The sequence below is a fragment of the Grammomys surdaster genome, unplaced genomic scaffold, assembly GCF_004785775.1.
Source record: "Grammomys surdaster isolate TR1022 unplaced genomic scaffold, NIH_TR_1.0 273, whole genome shotgun sequence".
Lineage (NCBI taxonomy): Eukaryota > Metazoa > Chordata > Mammalia > Rodentia > Muridae > Grammomys > Grammomys surdaster.
In genome coordinates, this window is record NW_021604714.1 from 4,250,748 (window position 1) to 4,272,093 (window position 21,346).

Below are 21,346 nucleotides of genomic sequence, written 5' to 3' on the forward strand. Positions count from 1 at the left end.
CTAACTGTAAAGTTATAACCTATGTCACAGTTCCTGATAGTCTGTGCAGGGGTGAGCAGTGTGTCAACATTAAACCCACAGGTCCTTTCTGCACTGTTACTAGTGAAAATGGCTCAACTGGTCCATCATCCATCGATGGGTACACGTTTCTGATTTCCCAAACTGGGTTTAGGTCGATTCTCACTTCTGCCTTATCTACTTTTGGAATAAAAATACAAGTTTCCGTATCAGCTGCCTTCAGTGAGATCTGTAATCAAAGGAAAGAACACACAGATGCAAGTGCACGTTCTTGCACACACACGCACACACCCACAGAGTTTACAATAGAGTGTGAAGATAATTTTGAGTGCTTGTGAGAAAACTCCAAGAAAAACAAGAGTCTTGTGGCCTCTGTTTCTTTAAACACATGGAATTGTTCTTGGAAGGCGCTTCCATGCCTTTCTCTGTGCCAGATAAGAGTGAGTTTACTTTAGATTTTTCACTGCCACTGGCTACTGCTATTTGTTTATATGCCTTAGTGGAAAAACATGGTTGTTTTTTTTTTTTTTTTTACCTCATGTAGCTTGTCCCTGTGATTGTACGCTTTACTCATGTGATTCCTCTTAACCCTCAGAGTATAAATTGTCTGATGCTCTGAATAAAGTTGACTGTTGCGTGAGACTTCTGTCTGCCTCAGTTTTAGGCTCCATTCTCCAAGGTTTCCTGCCAGCTAGAGCAGTAAACACACACACAGACACACACAGACACGCACACTCACACACACACCCCTTCTGTGTAATATGGCCAGTATAAAACTCAAATAAATGATAAACGACCTGTCCTTTCTTGTCTCATAGAATTACAGCTGCTGTGCACAAAGGAAAATAAAAATCTAAAAGTAAAATTTTCAGAAGACGCTACTTGAAATGTACCTTCTTTTAAAAGTATAAAAATTCCTCTGGAGGGAGATGTGGTACTTTGAGTGAGAATGGTCCCTGTAGGCTCACATATTGAAATGCTTGACCCCCAGTTAGTGGAACTGTTTGGGAAGGACTAGAAGGTGTAGCCTTGTTGGAGGAAGTGTGTCACTTGGGGTGGCCTTTGAGGTTTCAAATGCTCAAGCCAGACCCAGTCTCTCTCTCTCTCTCTCTCTCTCTCTCTCTCTCTCTCTCCTTGCTGCCTGTGAATCAGGATGTAAAGTTCTCGGCTACTGTTCTAAAAACTGTAAGCCAGCTCTAGTTAATTGCTTTCCTTTATGACAGTTGTCTTGGTGTTTCTTTACAGCAATAGACCAGTGACTAAGTCAGGTGATAATTTGACAATTTGAAACATTGGATTTCAGGAGTACATCTGCAGGACAGGAACTCAAGAAGGGGCAGGAACCTGGAGACAAGCCATGGAGGGTGCTGCTTACTGGCTTACTCCCAATGGCTTTCTCAGCCTGATTTCTTATAGAACCCAGGACTACCAACACAGGGATGGTACCACCCTCAATGGGCTGGGCAATTTCCCATCAATCACTAATTAAGAAAATACTCTATAAGCTTGTCTACAAGTGGCATTTTCTCAATTGAGGCTCCCTCCTCTCAGATGACTCTAGCTTGTGTCCAGTTGACATAAACCAGCCAGCACATCCAGCCTGCTCTTTTCACTTTCCATTACCAATGGCCAACACAGGTCCAAAGACATTAAATAGAAACATTTCAGAAATGAACAATATGTGAATTTTAAATAGTTTTTGTAAATACATTGTTTTAAATTTATATTTATTTTTAGTGTATGGTGCCCATAGAAGTGTGCACTGAGGTCAGAAACTGCCTTTGTTCTCTGTCTCTTTTCATCTTAACATGGGCTTCCAGTATCAAAGTCTGGTTGCTAGGCTTGCATGGCAAATGCATTTACCTGCTGCTCCCCCACAATCCCATCCTGCTGGACCCCTATGTCCCATCCTGCTGGCCCCCCACATCCCAAGGAATCAAAACAATGTTTCATATATGTTAGGCGGGTGATCTATGTTCCATCTGACACTTCTATTTCTTCCCTGTCTTTCCCATCTCCCTTCCCCCTTCCTTCCTTCCTTCCTTCCTTCCTTCCTTCCTTCCTTCCTTCCTTCCTTCCTTTCTCTTTCTTTCTTCCTTTCTCTCTTCCTTCCTTCCTTCCTTTCTTTCTTTCTTTCTTTCTTTCTTTCTTTCTTTCTTTCTTTCTTTCTTTCTTTCTCTCTCTCTCTCTCTCTTTCTTTCTTTCTTTCTTTCTTTCTTTCTTTCTTTCTTTCTTTCTTGTACCGGGAGTTGAGCTCTGGACCTCATGGCTGCATTCTGCAGCTACAGCCTCAGCCCTTATCATGTCCTCTGTCTAAATTAAGCTTTTGTTTTGTTTTGTTTTGTTTTTCAAGACAGGGTTTCTCTGTCTGTAGCCCTGGCTGTCCTGGAACTCACTCTGTAGACTAGGCTGGCCTCGAACTCAGAAACCCACCTGCCTCTGTGTCCCAAGTGCTGTGATTAAAGGCGTGCACCACCACTGCCCAGCGCTAAATTAAGCTTTAATATAAACATGTATCTGTCTAGAGATACCATCTCAGGCATGTATTGAGAGTCTTGGAACCTGTCTCCATGGGTAACAGGGGACCACCCTAGGCAATCACCTGTAAAAAAGTAACCCGAGTTACCTGATGGGGTGTTTCAGGGCCACAATTTTCCGTCAATAAGCTTCCTAGCTGGTTTTACAGTTGAAGCTGTGACTAACTTTGTGAGGCCAGATGACCTCAGTACCCAAAGAGTCTATTAAACAGAGTTACATCCTTATAACAAAATTCCATTCAACCATCTGACTTTCAAAGGCCTTACCTGCTGGTGTGATCTGACATCACCAAAATTCACTTTCTTCCCCAAGTCTAGAATCACCGAGTTCTTTGTCTCTCGGATATAGTCATCACTCACTGCTTGAGGAGCCTTTGTGGTTTTCTTCATCAGACCCTGGGTTGGCCTGCAAAATAAAATTCCCACACCTATGAAATGATAGTCCATCTATGAGGGTCTCTAGGTCACCATGGGTAAAACAACAACCTGACTTCACCCATCAGGGGATTAAACACTGTATGTAGAAACATTTTATTTTATAACTTACTTTTATTAGTTTGAGACAAAATTTCATGCAGCCCAGGCTGGCCTTGAACTAGCTGTGTAGTCAAGGGTGATTTTGAACTTCTGTCCCTCCTGCCTTTGGCTCTTAGTGTTATAATTACAGGTGTACAAACCACATCCAGTTTATAAGATGCTGGACACAGAACCTAGAGCGTCATTCATGCTAGGCAAATGCTCTACTGCATATTTTTAATTGCCTGTTATGGTGGCAATGCCTTTAATCCCAGCACTCCAGAGGCAGTGAATCTCTGAATTCAAGGCCAGCCTGGTCTCCAGGACAACCATGGCTATACAGAGAAACTCTGTCTCAAAAACCAAAATCAACACCACCACCACCACAAATCATGCCCCTTGTCCTGGCCATTCAGTATCCATTCTGTATCTTTTGATAAGATTATCTCAGAATCAACTAAGAGTCTCAGCCAGACCAAGCTATTCTGTGCGCATGCCCCTCTTAATTGGCATCTCTGAACTTTTAAGACACTTACACGGATGGTGCACTTTTAGGCAGCCCCATGGCGTTGGTGGGTGGAATGGAAGGGAGAGAAGGCAGAACAGAGCTAAGGAAAGCCACCGGGTTCTGGATCCGACCGGTGGGAGAGACAGGAGTTGGGGATACACAGTGAGGCTGAAACTGGTTTCCACTGGGGATGGAATAGGTGGCTGTTGGTGGCACTGCTGTCTCTGCTGGGCTTGGAGGAGCTGGCTCGTTTTGGATGGAGAGCCCGCCGGGAGATCTGCCTTGCGTGGAGGGGTGAGACAGTAAGAGGCTTTCTTTGCTGACTGTCCTCTGAATTGTTTGAGGAGTATTGCTCAAGGTGAACACTGGGGAGCTGGACGGGGGCACCGTTGCTGTGGAAGTGCTTGAAGCAGGGAAGAAATGCTTCGGCCGGGCTAAGTTGAACGTCTGTGGTGCAGGACCCTTCGCCTGCTTGCTGGAAACGGTCACTGCTGGGGGAGCCGAGTTCAAGACACTCATGGGGAAAGGAGACTCCTTGGGTGATGAAGGAGATGTGTTTTGCAGTTGCTGCTGTTCCAGTAACACTTGGTTATGAAGCTGTTGTAACTGACTGGAGTCACTGAGGGAAAACAGAGCAGGGAGAGACGAGGCACATGTTACCATCAGTCTTACCCTTCAGGAAAACCTACAAACTGGCCTGTGGATGCAGCTCACTGGGAGAGTGCTCACCTAGCATGCATGGAACTCTGGGTTCAGTCCCCGGCACTGAATTAACACAACACACATATGTAACCCTAGCAACTCGAGGGTTAGAGGCACGAGATGAGAAATTCAAGGCCATTCTCAGCTACACAGTAGTTGGCCAGCCTGGGCTCCAGATGGCTATTTTAGACTAGGGGGAAGGGGCACAGAGGGAGTGACAGAGAGAGACAGAGAGACAAAGAAACAGAGAGAGACAAAGTGGGCCAAAGTGGCAAGACATTACCTGACAATTGCTAGTGAGCTGTTATTTTTTTGTCTTTCCCTCTTCCCAAGAGGACCACAAACAATATTCTTTGTGCTATGACACTTCAGTTGTATAATGGTGGATGTTTATATACAAATTGGGAAGTAAAAGAAATGGAGACAATGTTACTCGTGTTGATACTGTTTAAAGTTCTGATGGCCTTCGCTAGCTCAGCTTAGACAGAAGGCATCTCGCTGGGCACAGGTGTGAGATACTGTAAGTGTTGAATTCTCCAATCGAATATCTCCCACACTACGGTGAGGATGGAATCTAGTGCTCAATTCATGCTAAGCAAGTGCTCCATCACTCTCAGCCCGCCTCCAAAACCAGCCCTCTGGAAGGAGCTGAGTGTGTCCAAATGGTCCCCATCCTCTCCAGGCAAGGCTTTGTGGAACAGATGGCCTTTTGCATCTATTCATTCAAAGTAGTCTTGCTTTAAACCTTTAGCGTTATAATTATTACAGATGTTAAGTGTTGCTTTCCAAGGGTCCTACAGCAATACTCAGTGTGGTGGGGCACACTTCAATCCCTGTGCTTCAGTGTTCAAGGAAGGAGGCTCAGGAGTTCAAGTTCAAGGCTGGCCTCAGCCAAGTTTCATGTTAGTCCAGGCCACAAAAGACATTGTTTTAAAAATTATATATATATATGTATATGTATATGTATATGTGTGTATATATATATGTATATGTATATATGTATATATATATATATACATATACATATATTCTGACAAACTTTACACTTATCTTGCTTATGAACATTGCCTTTGACTTTTCTTGTTCTTAAAGAAAGGAGGCTGGGGAGATGGTTCAGTGTGTAAGATTACTTGCTGTGCAAGTTTGAAGACATGAGTTCAAATCCTTAGCACCCCTGTGAGAAAGCTGGTGTGACAGCCATACCTATAATCCAGCACTGTCCCCCAGGCAGCAGGATCAGTAGGGCTCTCTGGCTGCCTGTCTAGATCCAAGTTGAGTGAGACTGTGGCTCAAGGGAGTAAACATAGGAATCCACTCCTACATGTGCACACACTACATACGCAGATACCACACAACGCACATTGTGTGTGTACACAGCAGGAGAAAGAAGGAAGCCTGGAGGCGAGGCTGCTCTTGAAGAGGATCCAGGCTCAGCTCCCAGCACTCACACAGAGGCTCACACCTGCCTGTAACTCCAGTTTCATGGGATCTGATGCCCTCTCTGGCCTCTAGGTGCACTTGCACACAAGTGTTGCACATAGTACTCATAAAATAAAGGCACACGCACACATAAAATAAATAAAGGCATTTAAAAAGAGAGAGAAAAGAAAGAAGAAGGAAAATGGGGGAGTGGGAGAGGTTTCTCTGCAGAAGCCCGGGCCACAGAGGCACCACAGGACTTGCCTTCTCACAGCCTGTTTCTCTTCACAAGTGAATTATTGTTAGGTAAGACAGAAGGAAAGTGTCTGGAGATCATGAGTGTGTGAAGGCAGTGAGACTGCCTCACTGGGGTGTTTAGGAGGGTTTACTCCAGAAAGAGCGACCTGGAGGAGAGAGGCAGAGGAGATGGGGACATTTCATTGGTCTCCTACCCTTTGTAAATGTGTGCTTCTGGGCCATTGAGGGTGAGTGAGCTGATGATTATGAGAGGTATTAAGCATGAAAATGTTTCATGTTTTAGAGTCATTAAGGAGATGGTGGGTCAGGGAGGGGGCTCAGCTGCCGAAGCCCGCTGACCAGAATTCAATCCCTGGGACTCACATGGTAGATTCCCACAGACTGTCCTCTGACCCCCACCGGTGTTACAGCACTCATGGACACATGCACACATGTGTGCATAACACACATGCTCACATACACACATGCACACACACCCCACACAAATATATAAAACATGTTGGAAGAGAAAGTCAACGGTCACCATGGTGAACCAGAAGTTTCTTTAAATCTTTCATTTTTGGGGGGTGTTGTGGGTCAAACCCAGGGTGTCACTGATGTTAAGTATGTCCTCTCCCACTGAGCCACACCCCCAGACCTTTGATTAGTTTTCCTTTGATACAGATTCTTGCTAGATAGCCCAGGCCAGCCCGGGACTCTCAATCTTCTTTCTTCCTGAGTGCTGGGAATACAGATGTGGGCTGCTGTGCTTGGCTGATTTTTCCTAATGTTTGGAGTTCAAAGCTTCCGCCCCCTCCCTTCTTTTTATTGACATTTCTAATACATTATATGTAGACAAGCAATTTACTAAATAAAAGTCCCTTTCTGCCTCCATTTCTACTGTGCAGTGATACCTCCTAAAGCAGTCCTCCGTCCAGCTATAGGAAAGCTGTTGTCTGGAATTCAGTACTTTTGGTAACTTCCTCCCTCGTCCTCAACTCCGCTTTAAAAGTGAAAGGATTGCACTTGGGAGGCAGAGGCAGGCGGATTTCTGAGTTCAAGGCCAGCCTGGTCTACAGAGTGAGTTCCAGGACAGCCAGGGCTACACAGAGAAACCCTGTCTCGAAAAACCAAAAAACAAACAACCAAACAAAAAGTGAAAGGATAAATGCAATTAAAATGTAATCAAACAATTAAACGTGAAAGAGTGGTGGTGGCAGTGACCTGTGCCTTAACCAGCACTTGGAAGGCAGAGACAGGCAGATCTCAAAGTTCTAGGCCAGCCTGATCCACAGAGATACTTGCAGGACAGCCAGGGCTACACAGGGAAACCCTGTCTCAAAACCAAACTAAACCAAGCCAAACCAAACCAAACCAAACCAAACCAAACCAAACCAAACCAAACCCCAACCAAACAACCAAACAACCAAAAACAAACAAACAAACACCAACCCATAATAGAAAGAAGAAAAGGAATGCAAAATCTTTTAACTTTTTAGGTTTTTTTTTTTGAGACAGGTCACCTATGTGTCCCCAGCTAACCTGGAGCTCTCAATCCCCCTGCCTCAGTCTCTGGAATGCTGAATGTACTGGCATCATACCCTGTGGATTTTGAATCTCTGAGATTAAAGTATTAGACAGTCAAAATACAAGCCTGGCTATCCAGTTTGAAGGTGGCTTTAGCAACAATTTTGGATACTGTGTGCCTGAGCCAACTCTCCCTGGCTCTGAAGGACAGCTGATAAGCACCAGGCCCCACATCCCACTCAGTGGCCTTCTCTCAGTGGCCTAGAATCATGTGGGAGAAGTTGGCAAATGCTAACTTTTAGGGCTCTCTCGCCCTGTCAGTTGTTAAACATTTCCCCGGCTGATCAGGACAACTAATTCCGAGCATATGAGCACCGGCTTTACCAGGCCCCCAGGTGCAGGCTGTTCATTACTGTCATGAAGTCTGTAAAACAAACAAAGCCTCTTGCCTGACTGAGGCAGCTATGCGCACAGAGCTAATTGGATTAGGAAGGAATCTAAACACAGTGGTTTCAAAATATAGGCCAGCTATTCTTCAATTTTAGTCAGCCTCAGAATCTGGTTAAAACACAGACTTCCAAGTTCCACGGGTCTGGCTTGGGGGCTGAGTGCCATGCTCTTGGTCCACCTACCATACCCTGGGGGACTCTCATATGCTTACCACTGTGCTAAAGATATACTTGTCTGGGGTCTGGAGAAATAGAATGCTTGCCTAGCACTAAGGAAGTCCTAGGTTTGATTCCCAGCTCCCCCTATAAAAACTGGGTTGTAGTTGTGTACACCCGCAATCCCAGCCTGAAGGAAGTAGAGGTAGAAGAATCAGAAAAGGGTCATCCTGGGCTACACAGTAAATTTAAAGCCAGCCTTGGTTACATGGGACCCTGTCTCAAGATAATAGTAACAAAAAGGACACATTTGTCCATAAAACATAGGCTTTCTAGTTTATCCTAATTTTCATCTGACAGTTTGCTTATTTTTTTAAAATGTTATTTTTTTCCTGGACACAGAGGAGCGAAGGGTGGGAAAGGTGGCAACTCAGATTATGTCTGTAATTGTAGGTCAGTGGCTTCCAAACTGGCTGTATATTAATATAATTTATGGAAACTCAGAGGGTGTTGAAAATTATATATATATTTACTTCAGAGAGCTTGATATTAAAGCTCCCAGTTTCAAAGACAGAATTAGCTTGGACAGGTGGTGATGGTTCACTTCTTAAGGCCCAGCATTCCGGAGGCAGAGGCAGGTGGATCTCTGAGTTCAAGGCCAGCCAGGACTACAAGGAACTCAGTCTCACAAAACAAAACAAAACAAAATGAAAGGGAGAGAGAGAGAGAGAGAGAGGAAGAAGGAGGAGAAGGAGGAGGAGGAGGAAGAGAAGGAGAAGGAGGAGGAGGAAGAGAAGGAGAAGGAGAAGGAGAAGGAGAAGGAGAAGGAGAAGGAGAAGGAGAAGGAGAAGGAGAAGGAGAAGGAGAAGGAGAAGGAGAAGGAGAAGGAGAAGGAGAAGGAGAAGAGCTTTGACTATACAGAGCAGCCCTTCTTTCTGCCCCATTTAAAACATTAACATTATCTCTGACCGGGCGGTGGTGTCGCACGCCTTTAATCCCAGCACTTGGGAGATAGAAGCAGGCAGATTTCTGAGTTCGAGGCCAGCCTGGTCTACAGAGTGAGTTCCAGGACAGCCAGAGCTACAGAGAAACCCTGTCTCGAAAAACAACAACAAAAAAAAACCCAAACAAACAAAGCAAAAACAAAAAGAAAAAAACAACCCCCTCAGAAAACCCATCATCTCTATTTTCTATATGAGTGGCTAACTGAAAGAATAAGAAAACAAGCAAAACCATTCACGTGGGGAAGGATGAGCCTTCATTTTAATGCAAAGCTTGTGCGGAGGAAGCCAAGCAGAGCAGACCTAGTATGAGCAGAGCAGACCTAGTATGAACAGAGCGGACCTATTATGAGCGGAGCAGACCTAGTATGAGCAGCCCCTACACAGAAATAACCGAGGCCCCGCCTTTCCGATTATACTGATGATGATGCAGTGTATTTACTGTACTGAAACTCTACCCCGCAGCCCACAACTGTACAATAATTATGTAACAAATTACAAATAATAATAATCATTTAAAAAAAAAAACCCACCCAGGGCTGGAGAGCTGGCTCAGCAGTTAAGAGCACTGGCTGCTCTTCCTGAGACTTGATCTCCAGCACTCAAGGGGAGGCTCACAAGTGTCTGTAAGTCCAGTTCCAGGGGATTCAACGCCTGCTTCTGGACTCCGTGGCCACTGGATATATATAGTGGGCATTCATGAAGGCAAAATAGCTATACACATAAGATAGATACAATCCTTTTTAAAGCGAGTAGTAAAGGTTGTGGGCATGTGAGTTCACATGTGTATGTATAAACATATAAGTACAATTAAGAGAAAACTAAAAAGACCAAAAAAGGGGGCAAGGAATATCAAAGAAATATATAGTGGTGAGGACTGGATTTTTAGAGGGTGTCACTCATTGCAAAAAATATTCTTATTAATTGGGAGTTTTATATGATGAACATCACTGTCTATCACTACTTATTCTGTGCTTCATGAGGGAGCTGATTTTTTTTCTTTTTTGTCATTAGGTTTAGTTTCTTTAAGAAAGGGTCTCATGAGGCTTAGCCTGGCCCTGAACTTGCTGTGTAGCTGAGAACCACCCTGATCCTCCTGCTTTAACGTTCCTTGTGCTAAGATCACAGGTGTGTGCTTTTGTATCTGCCTAAAACATTTTGCGGGGGGGTTGATTTGTTTTTTCATGATTACAGTATGTATAACTAAAGACTACATTTCCCAGTCTCCTTTCCCAGCATACCAGCTGACTCAATTCTGGTCAAAGAGATGAAGTCAGAAGAATTTGGCTAAGCTCTCTAAGAAGGCATTTCGAAGGGCTTCTAACGTTGAGACTGTGGCTTCTGCCTGTTTGCTCTTCCTGCTCCTGAAGTGACCATGTAGTGGCCAGACCGTCAGACATCCTGACCATGAGAGGTTGCAGGGAGCAAATGCTGGTGAAGGCGGAGTAGACAGAAAGAGACTTATCCTTAAAATAAATAAAGTCTTACACGTTTAACCTTTTACTTCAGGTTTTTGGTAACACAAGGCTCTACATCTTAAATGGCCCACCCTGACACAGTCCCTGGATGAGAAAACACCTTATAGAAAAGGCACACCCTAAGGGAATTGTTTGGTTTACCCATCTCCCAATTCCTTTCTCTGAGAATCATACCCCAAACAAAAACCAGAATTCCATGGGAGAGCCCTACATGGTTGCTGGGCACACGCCACTTCCTACAAATACATACATGGGTTTTTGTTTGTTTAAAAAACATGGATGAGATCAACCTCTGGCCTCCACATGCACGCACAAATTCATGTGTACCATCATACACACACACACACACACACAAACAAACAAAGAGGAAAACCGGAACCCCATCCTCTCTCCACCTCGTTGCCCCACTCCCAGTTCCTGAGCCGATTTCACCTGCTCCTGGCCCCTCACCTCTAGCCTACCACTAACATCTCTGAAGAAAGACAAGAGTTGAAGCCTGATCTCTTCATCTTTCCCAACCCTCTGCCTAAGTGTCTTCCCAAGCCACATCCTAGGAATGTGTCTTTGGAAACTGGTCCTCCATCTCTACTCATGGCTGCTTCCTGAATAAACTCTGTCTCTTCTGGAAACTCATCACCTCAGTGAGCCTCACACTGTGCAGTGAGCAAATGCACCTGGCTTGATGACGGAACTAAATAATGGCAATGGCACTGGGTGAGCCTTTCACCAGCTCCACTGAAGGACAAAGTGCACGACATGATGCAGTGTGTTTGCTTGCTGACCGTCCTAGTTAGGGTTTCTACTGCTGCAACAAAATGCCATGACCAAAAAGCAAGTTTTGGAAGAAAGAGTTAATCTGGCTTATACTTCTTTATCATCACCAAAGGAAGTCAGGATAGGAACTCAAGCAGGGAAGGAACCTGGAGGCAGGAGCTGATGTAGAGGCCATGGAGGGGTGTTGCTTACTGACTTGCTCAACCTGCTTTCTTATAGAATCCAGAACCACCAGCCCAGGTATGTTCCACCCACAATGGGCAGGACCCTCCCTTATTGATCATTATTGAGAAAATGCCTTACAGCTGGATCTCATGGAGGCATTTTCACAACTGAGGCTTCTTTCTCTCTGATGACTCTAGCTGTGTCAAACTGATCCACAAAACCAGCCAGTATACTGACATTAAGGGTTTATATAATTATAAATAGAATTCTATCACTGTCTGTAATATACACTATCATTAGCCATTACAGATGTGGATGAACCACAACATGCTAAGGTCATGCTCTGTACTTGCTTGGCTGCAGGAGAACTGAACATGGGGTGTGGCTCTGCCATGGGCTCTGTAGAGAGTTGAGATCCTGGGCCGAGTCAGAAGACCAAGTCTTCTTACATCCCATCATAGACATAGAAATCATGCCGTTTTACACTGTGTACTCAGCAGTAGCAAAGAACTCTCTAAATAAATGGAAGGGTTTCTCTAATGAGCACAGAAGCTCAAGTTGGTGCAGAGACACACAAGACAGAAGAATGGACTGACAAGATTATCCTGTATAAGAAAGAGTGTTCTATTCTGGGATGGAAGAACTGTAACATGAGTCAGGTGCCATGTCTCTGGTGGGTGGGGTGGGTCGGGTGGGGTGGACAGAATGTTAATACTGAGAATGGCAGTAGATGTGTGTCCATGGTGACGAGAGAGACGCACACTCTGTATTGTACTCAGTGGACATTTTCTCACTTAGAATTGGGTTTTTTAAACTCTTATCTTGTTTGATTTGGTCTGAGTCAAGGTCTCATGTAGCCCAGGCTGGCCTCAAACTCCATGTGAAGCTAGAGTTGACCTTGAATTTCAGATGCTCTTGTCCTCACCTGGTAAATGTTGGTATCACAGGGGCACCCTACCTCACCTACTGCAGGGCTGGGATCAACCCCTAGGCCTCATGCATCCTGGGCAAGCACTCTTCACAACGAGCTACAGCCCCAGCCCAACTTTACTATTAAAAATTTCTAATTTACCTTTTAGTGTGTGTGTGTGTACATGCATGCATGTGTGGGTGTACACACACACACACGTGGAGGTCAGATGATGCTTATGAGAGTTGCTTTTCTTCTCCCATGTGGGTCCCAGGGATTGAACCTGGGTTTTTGGGCTTGTGTGGTAAGCCCCTTTACCCAGCCAAACCATCATACCAGCCCCTGTCTCTGTAATATTCAAGGTCAGACTCACAGGAGGCTCACAGACACTCACCGTTACTCATTCTGTTCTTACTTACAGTTTGGGTTTAGCCAGGACTGGAGGGGGCTCTTTGACAGGTGAGGAAGGCTCTGGGATTCTGGTTTCCTGTCCATTGAACCTCTCGGGGAAGGAATCCGGCCTAGTCTGGCTGGTGTTGGCTGCACCGCTCCCAGAGTATGCCTCTGTATCTTTGTCGTCTTCGGGCAGGTTGAAGTGCACCCGTAGCCCAATCCTGGAGCTGGACCGGGGCTCATTATGGTTCACTAGGACCCCTTCAAGTTTTGGTTTGGGGGGCTGCTCCTCTGAAGGAGGCTGAGGGTTGGGTGGGGAGGGCTGTTGCTCGGTTACAGCTGGGTTGGTGGTTGAGTTGGCTGAGTGAAGAGCCCCGTTATCACTGATGTCTTCATTTCCTGAAAGGACAATTAAGAGAACCCAGGCTGCAGGCCACCAACAGGACTGGCATGGGACTGTCACCTCCAGCTGGGGGGGTGGGGGAGGGGCACCAGACACACAAGGGGAAACATATCAGACCAGGTAGATGCACACACAGACAGATGCTTTCTAAAAACAGGACAAATCTGGAGCATTCAAGAATGGTGTTTGTATGTGTGTGTGTGTGTGTATGTGTGTATGTGTGTGCCTGTGTGTGTGTGTACATGTGGAGGCCAAAGCATAACTTTAGGTATTCATGGCCAATGAATTCCAGGGATCTATCTTGTGGTGGTTTGAATATGCTTGGCCCACAGAAAGTGACACTTGTTAGGAGGTGTGGCCTTGATGAAGAAAATGTGGCCTTGTTGGAGGAAGTTCGTCACTGTAGGAGTGGGCTTTGAGGTCCTATACTCAAGTTCCACCCAGTGTGGAAGAGAGAATTTCTCCTGGGTGTGTCTGCAGAAGCCAGTCTCTTCTTGGCTGCGTTAGGATCAAGATGTAGAACTCTTGATTCCTCCAGAACCACATCTGCCTGGACGCTGTCATGCTTCCCACCTTGATGATAATGGACTGAACCTCTGAACCTGGAAGCCAGCCCCAATTAAATGTTGTCCTTTATAAGAGCTGCCTTGGTCATGGTGGCTCTTCAGAGCAATGAAAACCCTAGCCAAGACACACCTTTCTCCCCAGCACAGGGGTTAAAACCATAGGCTACCATGCCTGCCTTTTGTATGCAGATTCAAGGCATTGAACTCAGGAACTTAAGTTTGTGAAGCAAGCACTTTACCTATCTTCCAGCTCCTTAAAGTCCTCTGAAGAATTTGAGGAGTTTATGTAAGGCCAAGGAGTTGCTTTTGGGGATGCAAGAAGTGATATCCAGGAGGTTATGGTTGTAAGTATAATAAAAACTTGAAAACTGGACGTTGTCCACCAACTGTATTTTTGGAGATAGGGTCTCGTGTATCAGAGGGTGACCTTGAGCTCACTCTGTATCCAGTGACCTTGAACTCTTTATCCCCGGGGCCTTCATGTTCCCAGTGCTGGGATTACAGGTATGTGCATTTATGCATGGTCTATGTCGTGCAGGAGAAGGAATCCAGGGCTTCATGTATGCTAGGCAAGTGCTTTAACAACAACTATAATCTTCACCCAAGACCATTTTTCTTTCTGCTATTACTACTATTATTATTATTTTACTTTTGTGCATGTGTATGCACAAAACTCATGCAGGCAGGCTAAGGGATGAGAGTGGAGGTCAGAGGAACCAGTGTTATTCTTCTACGGTGTGGATCTCAGGGACTGAATTCAGTCAGTCAGGCTTGGTGGGAGGTACTTTTCCCTGCTAAGCTGTCTTCTCACGGGCCCCCAAGAACATTTTTCTTCATAATTGAGTTTTCAAAAATATTTCATCTTTCTTCTATGTGTGAGTGCTTTGCCTGCATGTGTGTGGGCGCACCATATGTAGGCGGTGCCCTTGGAGGACAGAAGAGGGTGATGGATCCCCTGGAAGTGGGGTTACAGATGGTCGTGAGGCCACCTTGTTAGTGTGGAATGTTGGACTTGGGTCCTTTGGAAGAATGACCAGTGAGTGTGCTCTTAACCGCTGAGTCATTTCTCCAGCCCCTAATTTAAATTTTCATAGTTCAGACATAAATTGGGAAGGGAAGGTGACTCTGTTTTTTTGTTTTGTTTTGTTTTGTTTTTTGGGTTTTTTTTGGTTTTTCGAGACAGGGTTTCTCTGTGTAGCCCTGGCTGTCCTGGAACTCACTCTGTAGACCAGGCTGGCCTCGAACTCAGAAATCCACCTGCCTCTGCCTCCCAAGTGCTGGGATTAAAGGCGTGCGCCACCACCGCCTAGCAAGCGGGAAGGTGGCTCTGAAGTTCACAGCCAAGCTGCTATGAAGCACTCACCTCTCACGTTCAGCTGTGCGATGCTAGACACGGTGCCGTATTTGTTGCTTGCGGTGCACGTGAAGCATCCCGAGTCTTCCGAAAACACCTCAGCAATGACTAACGTGCAGATCTCCTCTGTGGGCCGGCAAGGTAGGAAAGATCAATGACTTACCCACAGAGACAGAATCCCGAGACTTACTGATAGCAAATGACTCGTCCACAAAAGCTGATACAAGGAGCTGACTTAATTAGTTCTTCTCAAAACAACAGCACCAATTTACTATTTGATCAAATTGACCGGTTAGGAGGCGGAAAGAGTCCAAAGATATAAAACCAACAGCTCTGTGCTGATAGGCTGAGAACTGACGAGAGGGTATCGGGATACCGGGATACATACCACACTAGGGGAGCCCTCTAAGGATTGAGCTACATGCCCAAAGGTGCAGCTCAGGCCTGCCTCAAACTCTTGACTCTCCTGCAGTATTCTCTCCAGTCTTTGCCAGCTAGGGTGGACCAAGTCTAGTGGTTACACATGATGTACGTTCTATGTCTATCACCGATCCAGATGACAAAAATTAAACTAGCAATAAACTTGTCAAAAGTCACAAAAACAAACTAGGGGTCAAAGGAAGGAAAAGGAAAGATGCGAGTGAAATAGAAAAACTAATAAAATAGGTTTCTAAACCCGGATCCCTCATTATCTTCAAGGGGAAAGTCCACTGTTTAAACAGTTTAAACACAGTTTAAAATTAGGCAGAAGGACTGGGGCTATATCTCAGCGTGACAGTTTATATCTACGGTGCATGAGGTTCTGGGTTTGATTGCCAGAGGCACAAGATTGGACAGATAATGTCAATAAATGCTTTGTTTAAGCAGTAGCAATTAGCTGATAGAGAATAGAGATTCCAGTTGTGGAGGGAACGAAGCTTATCTCCCTTTGTAATTCCACAGTCATTCCCATGGATTAGCCAGATACATAACATGAAGCCTGTGACAGTTCAGATTTTCAGATATGACTAGAGCCTAAAATTAATACACTGAGATATTCTTTGACAACTGAAAAAGAGTGGGGCCATTAAAACAAAATCACTAAAATGCTTGTACTAGTATTAGGGGAAACCTGGCATCTCAGGACTTTGTGATGACGGAATTAAGTCACCTAGATCACGCCAGGACAGGGTTTTCAACCCATGGGTTGGGGCCGCATGTCAGATGTCCTGCATATCAGATATTTACATTATGACTTATAACAATAGCAAACTTGCAGTTATGAAATAGCTAGGAAAATAATTTTATGGTTAAGGAGGTCACCACATCATGAGGAACTGTATTAAGGGGTTGCAGCATCGGGAAGGTTGAGAACCTCTTATCTAGACCTTCCCAGGAGGCCATGACAGACAATACTGGTTGCTCCTTATGGCAAAGAACCGTTGTCTTTATTATGTGCTCCCTGGTCTAGCATAGGTGTACGACTGTTCCGAGCTTCTGGAATGCCTTTGTCGTGAGAAGAGAATTGTAATAAAATTGTGAACAATCTCGTCACCGAGGTTACAGATACAGCCTGAGGGCCTTGGTTTGTAACGGACCCACATTGTCTACAGACAAATGTTTCCTGGCTCCCACTTCTATTTCAGTATTCTCCAAAATTAAAAAAAAATCTCTATAAATTCCTAAATCTGATCCATAAATTATTTCTTTATTTATTTTGATTGGTAACCTAGTACTAGTCAAGCCCAAGAATTGAACTCATGGCTTTGAGTAAGCTAGGTACGTGTTCTCAATTATCCACATTCCCAGTTTCTCATTGGTTGAGTTTGAGACACAAAGGCTGTGGGGATTGGACTTGACTTGGCATCAAAGAAATTCCAAGCCTGGTTTTGAGGAGGGCATGAAATGGGCGTGAGTAACGGTAGGAGGGAAAATATCCCCACAGAAGGCTAAAAAAGTACTTAACTGGATTCATATCAGATAATGAATTGATAAGCGAATTTGAACATGCGTCATCTCCCCACCCCCTTCTACAATAAGAGCTAGAATTCATTTGAATCTTTCTGGAAATTTTTATTTTCACTTTGCTTTGACACTAGAGTAACTGTGACATGTGTGTCTCTAACCACTCATAAGATATGAATAAGTTAAAGGTGAGATGATCTTTACCTGGCTCTGCCATGGATCGAGGTTCTAAAGGAAGGAAAGAACAAATGGGTGTGAGCATTTATAGGCTGAGAAGCTACATTTCCATCAGAAGCTTTCGGTAGAACCCCAGTGTCTTGCTTACTTGGGGGAGAAGTGATAAGGACAATCTGTCAAGGTTATGCAGTGACCCAGGTACTAATGGCCTCAAGAAGGCTACAGAGGGGCAGCTGGAAAGCTGTTCAATGATGCTTCATCTTGGAGCACAGCTGGGTTTATACAGTGGACAATAAGCTTCAGGCCCCCAGGCAAGGACGAGTGCCAGAGGGAGGTTAGATTCAGAAAGACTATCTATCTATCTATCTATCTATCTATCTATCTATCTATCCATCCATGTATCTATCTACCCATCTATCTATCCATCATGTATGTATCCATCCATCCATCCATGTATGTATGTAGGTATCCATCCATCTGTGTATGAATGTATGTACATATCTATTCATCATTCATGTATGTGTCTATATATGTATCCATCATCTATTTATCTATCTATCTATCTATCTATCCACCCACCCACCTATCTATCTATCTATCTATCTATCTATCTATCTATCTATCTATCATCTGTTGTGTGCATTCTACAGCATTCATGTGGAGGTCAGAGGACAATTTGAAGGGATCAGCTCTTTCCTTCCATCATGTGGATCCTGGATTCAAACTTGGGTCTTGAGGCTCGAAGGCAAAAGCCTCCACCTGCTGAAGCATCTCATGGGCCCATGACTTGCTTTACCTAGAAGAAAGCTCATGACATTTAAGAAATATTTCTCCTCTGCTCTGGGCTCTCAAGTACCTAAAAAATGTAGCTTCTTCCTTCTATAAGTTTGTAAACTTGAGAGCTTTGGGACATGCAAAAGATTCCTTGAAGGAAGCAAGTTCATTATCCTAAAATTGTTTGGTTTTCCTCCATGTGCCTACCACAAAATACAGGTGTTCCATATACATGTATCCAATTGCAGGCATTCAATAAATACCTGTACATATACCACCCATCTTCTACACAATACACAGAACTACTGAAGCGTATTTCCTTTCTCAGGTAGATGGTGATCAGAATTATTGCTGTTGCTGCCACCACGTATGTGGAGGCGGGAGGAAAGATCTTCAGGAGTCAATGCTTTTCTTGCTCTATTTGGGTCTAGGGATCTAGGCAGGCACCCTTACCCACTGAGCCATCTCGCTGGCCCATGACTTATACTAGTTTTAAGGGTAACAGAACTTATATGTAGCTTAGCGGTAGAGTTCTTTGTCTGGCATGCAGAAGGTCCTGGGTTCAATCCCTAGCACTACAAGAAAGAAAAAAATTACAATGGCTGGCAAATGGCTCAGTGAGTAAAGGCATTTGTCACCAAGGCTGGCATTTGTCACCAAGGCTGATCGCCTGGTTAGAACCAGCAGGAGCCACACAGTGAAAGTGGAGAACCTGCAAGCTGTCCTCCAATCTTACAGATGTGCTGTGTACATGTATCCACATAAACAGATGCAATAAACACATGTAACTAAATTCTAAAGTAAAACATAAAACTAAAAATAACACTGCAATATGACAAGATGTCTATAAACTCTAGTGTAAAAAAATCAATTATATTTGGGCGTGGTGGAACATGCTTTTAGTACCAACACCTGAGAGGAAGAGGCACTCTTTGAGGAACTCTTTGAGTTCAAGGCAAACCTGGTCTTCATAATCCTAGGTCAGCCAGAGCTACACAGTAAGACTGTGTCTCAAAATGCAAAATCAATTCCAAAAAAAGTGATTTTTTTAAAACTAAAAATATGTATGGAGAAATCTTGGAGAGTATATACCAATATATTAGCAATTTATCTTAGGAGACATTCTTTAGTCTAGTTTTGTTTTGTTTTTAAGAAAGGGTTTCTCTATGTAGCCCTGACTGTCCTGGAGCTCACTGTATAGACCAGGCTGACTTCAAACTCTGACATCAACCTGACTCTGCCTTCTGAGTGCTGGGGATCAAATGCATGTGCCACCAATGCCCAGTCTTAGGGGACATTCTTACAAGTGATTTTTATGTTAGTTTAAGAAATTTGAACAGATCTTTTATGCATATGGGTGTTTTTGCCTATATGTCTGTGTACAATGTGCTTGCAGTGCCCACAGAGACCAGAAGAGAGCAGCAGATCTTTAACTGGAGTTAAAGACAGTTGTGAGTCTCCAGTGGGAGCTGGGAATTAAGACCATGTCCTCTGGAGGAGCAGCCAGTGCTCTTAACTGTTAAGCCATTTCTCCAGCCCCTTTATATTAGCCATATATATATAATTTGTTTTTTAAAAAACATAAAATCAATTAGAAAAGCATCAACTTACTCTTCTGTAAGATCCTGAAGTCTGGAGAGTCTTCTATTAAGGTTCCTTCTCTGTACCACTCGACTTTCGGAGATGGGGCCCCTTTCACTCTGCACTCAAAGACAACCAGCTGCCCCTCAGAGGCTGACAAGTTCTGCAGCATCTGGGGTGAGAGAGAAGTAGTGTTATAACTTATGCAGTTGGGGACCACATCCCCTCCTGGGTGTTAGGGAGGCCCTCTCCACCCTTGGATTCTTTTTCCACATCTTCTATACCCAAAGATAGAGCACTCAGGGTTCTTTCCTCATTATCCCACTTTTTAAAGATTTATTTAGCCGGGCGGTGGTGGCGCACGCCTTTAATCCCAGCACTTGGGAGGCAGAGGCAGGTGGATTTCTGAGTTCGAGGCCAGCCTGGTCTACTGAGTGAGTTCCAGGACAGCCAGAACTCGAAAAAAAAAAAAAAAAGATTTATTTAAATGTTTGTTTGTTTTATGTATATAAGTATACTGTCAGTGTCTTCAGACACACTAGAAGAGGGCATCAGATCCCATTACGGATGGTTGTGAGCCACCATGTGGTTGCTAGGAATTGAACTCAGGACCTCTGGAAGAGCAGTCAGTGCTCTTAACCACTGAGCCATCTCTTAGCCCCCTCATTGTTCTTCTTTACCTCCATTTCAGTGCTAATCAAATTTATTAAATCTTAGGTAAGACATTTTGAGTAAAGGAGATATTTTTAAAACTAATTTCTGTTATTATTTGTTAGTTTTCTTTCTTTCTTTAGTTATTCACTCCTATAATTTTTGATTTTTCTTTACAGTTCTTGTCTACCAAAAAACTTACTGTATGTGTGCATTGCTCTGACACATCTGTAACCCGTGTCTAGTGTCTGTTTACAGCCCTCCCAAAAGCCATGCGCCATGGCTTACACAGAAACCACAAACCTACTTAAAAATATTACAAAGTGGGGTAGTTCTGGTCAACTGAACAATTTTCAAGCGTGAGTTTCATAGACTACAAGGTCTTGTCCCAGTGTTCAAAGGTTGAACTCTGGCCTCAATGCATACAGCTGTTGTCTCTAAATTCAAAGGTGTCTGTGAATTGGCATCATGACAGCCAGGGGGCACTGTAGCTCAATGTCAGTATTTTGTTCTTTCCGTAGTCCCAAATTTATTTACTGAAGTCATTCATGACCGGAATAACAGAGTGGGTTCTGAATTAATAAAAATGCTATTGGATCGAAAAATCTAGCCATTCCTCACTTCCTCTAGAAAGCAGGTCATATCCACCAGTCGCTGTGTGCTATGCTCTTCCCTGATCTCCGAGAAAATTCTGTGCTGAAATGTCAACTTTGGGGCTTCCTGAAACCTTTAGTGGCAATCAGAAATATCTCCAGAATTAATATGTAATGGCATTTTCATTACTTCTGAGGGAAACAGGTTAGAAAAAAATGGACAGTCCCCAGTAAAAACAGTAGTGGCAGAAGGGATTGTGTAATTGAGATGTGACACGTTTCTAAAATGGATCTATACAAAATGAAGTCACGCTACACATTCTAACGTGGCTTGTGGCTCAGTTCATTTGCTCAGCTGATTTTCAGCAAAAGGTCTGCCGTTTTACAGAAGGACCCTCCTGAGAGGCTGTCACGGCTGAGAGAAGCCCCATCTCATGGTTGTAATTTTTTCATTTGACAATGAAAGCAGAGACCTGTGTTCTATTTGAGAGGTCAGCCAAGACACCCGCAGTG

The 21,346-nt window shown here is 44.2% G+C and overlaps 1 protein-coding gene across 1 annotated transcript in view; it reads right to left on the reverse strand.

Moving 5' to 3' along the window:
* Mypn (myopalladin) overlaps positions 1–21,346 on the reverse strand; it is a 92,263-nt gene that overhangs the window by 18,124 nt on the left and 52,793 nt on the right. The window contains exons 7-12 of the mRNA XM_028776850.1: positions 19,620–19,761; positions 17,262–17,285; positions 15,123–15,239; positions 12,817–13,189; positions 3,608–4,198; positions 2,823–2,961 (exon numbers count right to left, since the gene is read on the reverse strand). Coding sequence (XP_028632683.1) covers positions 2,823–2,961; positions 3,608–4,198; positions 12,817–13,189; positions 15,123–15,239; positions 17,262–17,285; positions 19,620–19,761 — 1,386 coding nt within the window. The remainder of the gene's footprint in view (positions 1–2,822; positions 2,962–3,607; positions 4,199–12,816; positions 13,190–15,122; positions 15,240–17,261; positions 17,286–19,619; positions 19,762–21,346) is intronic.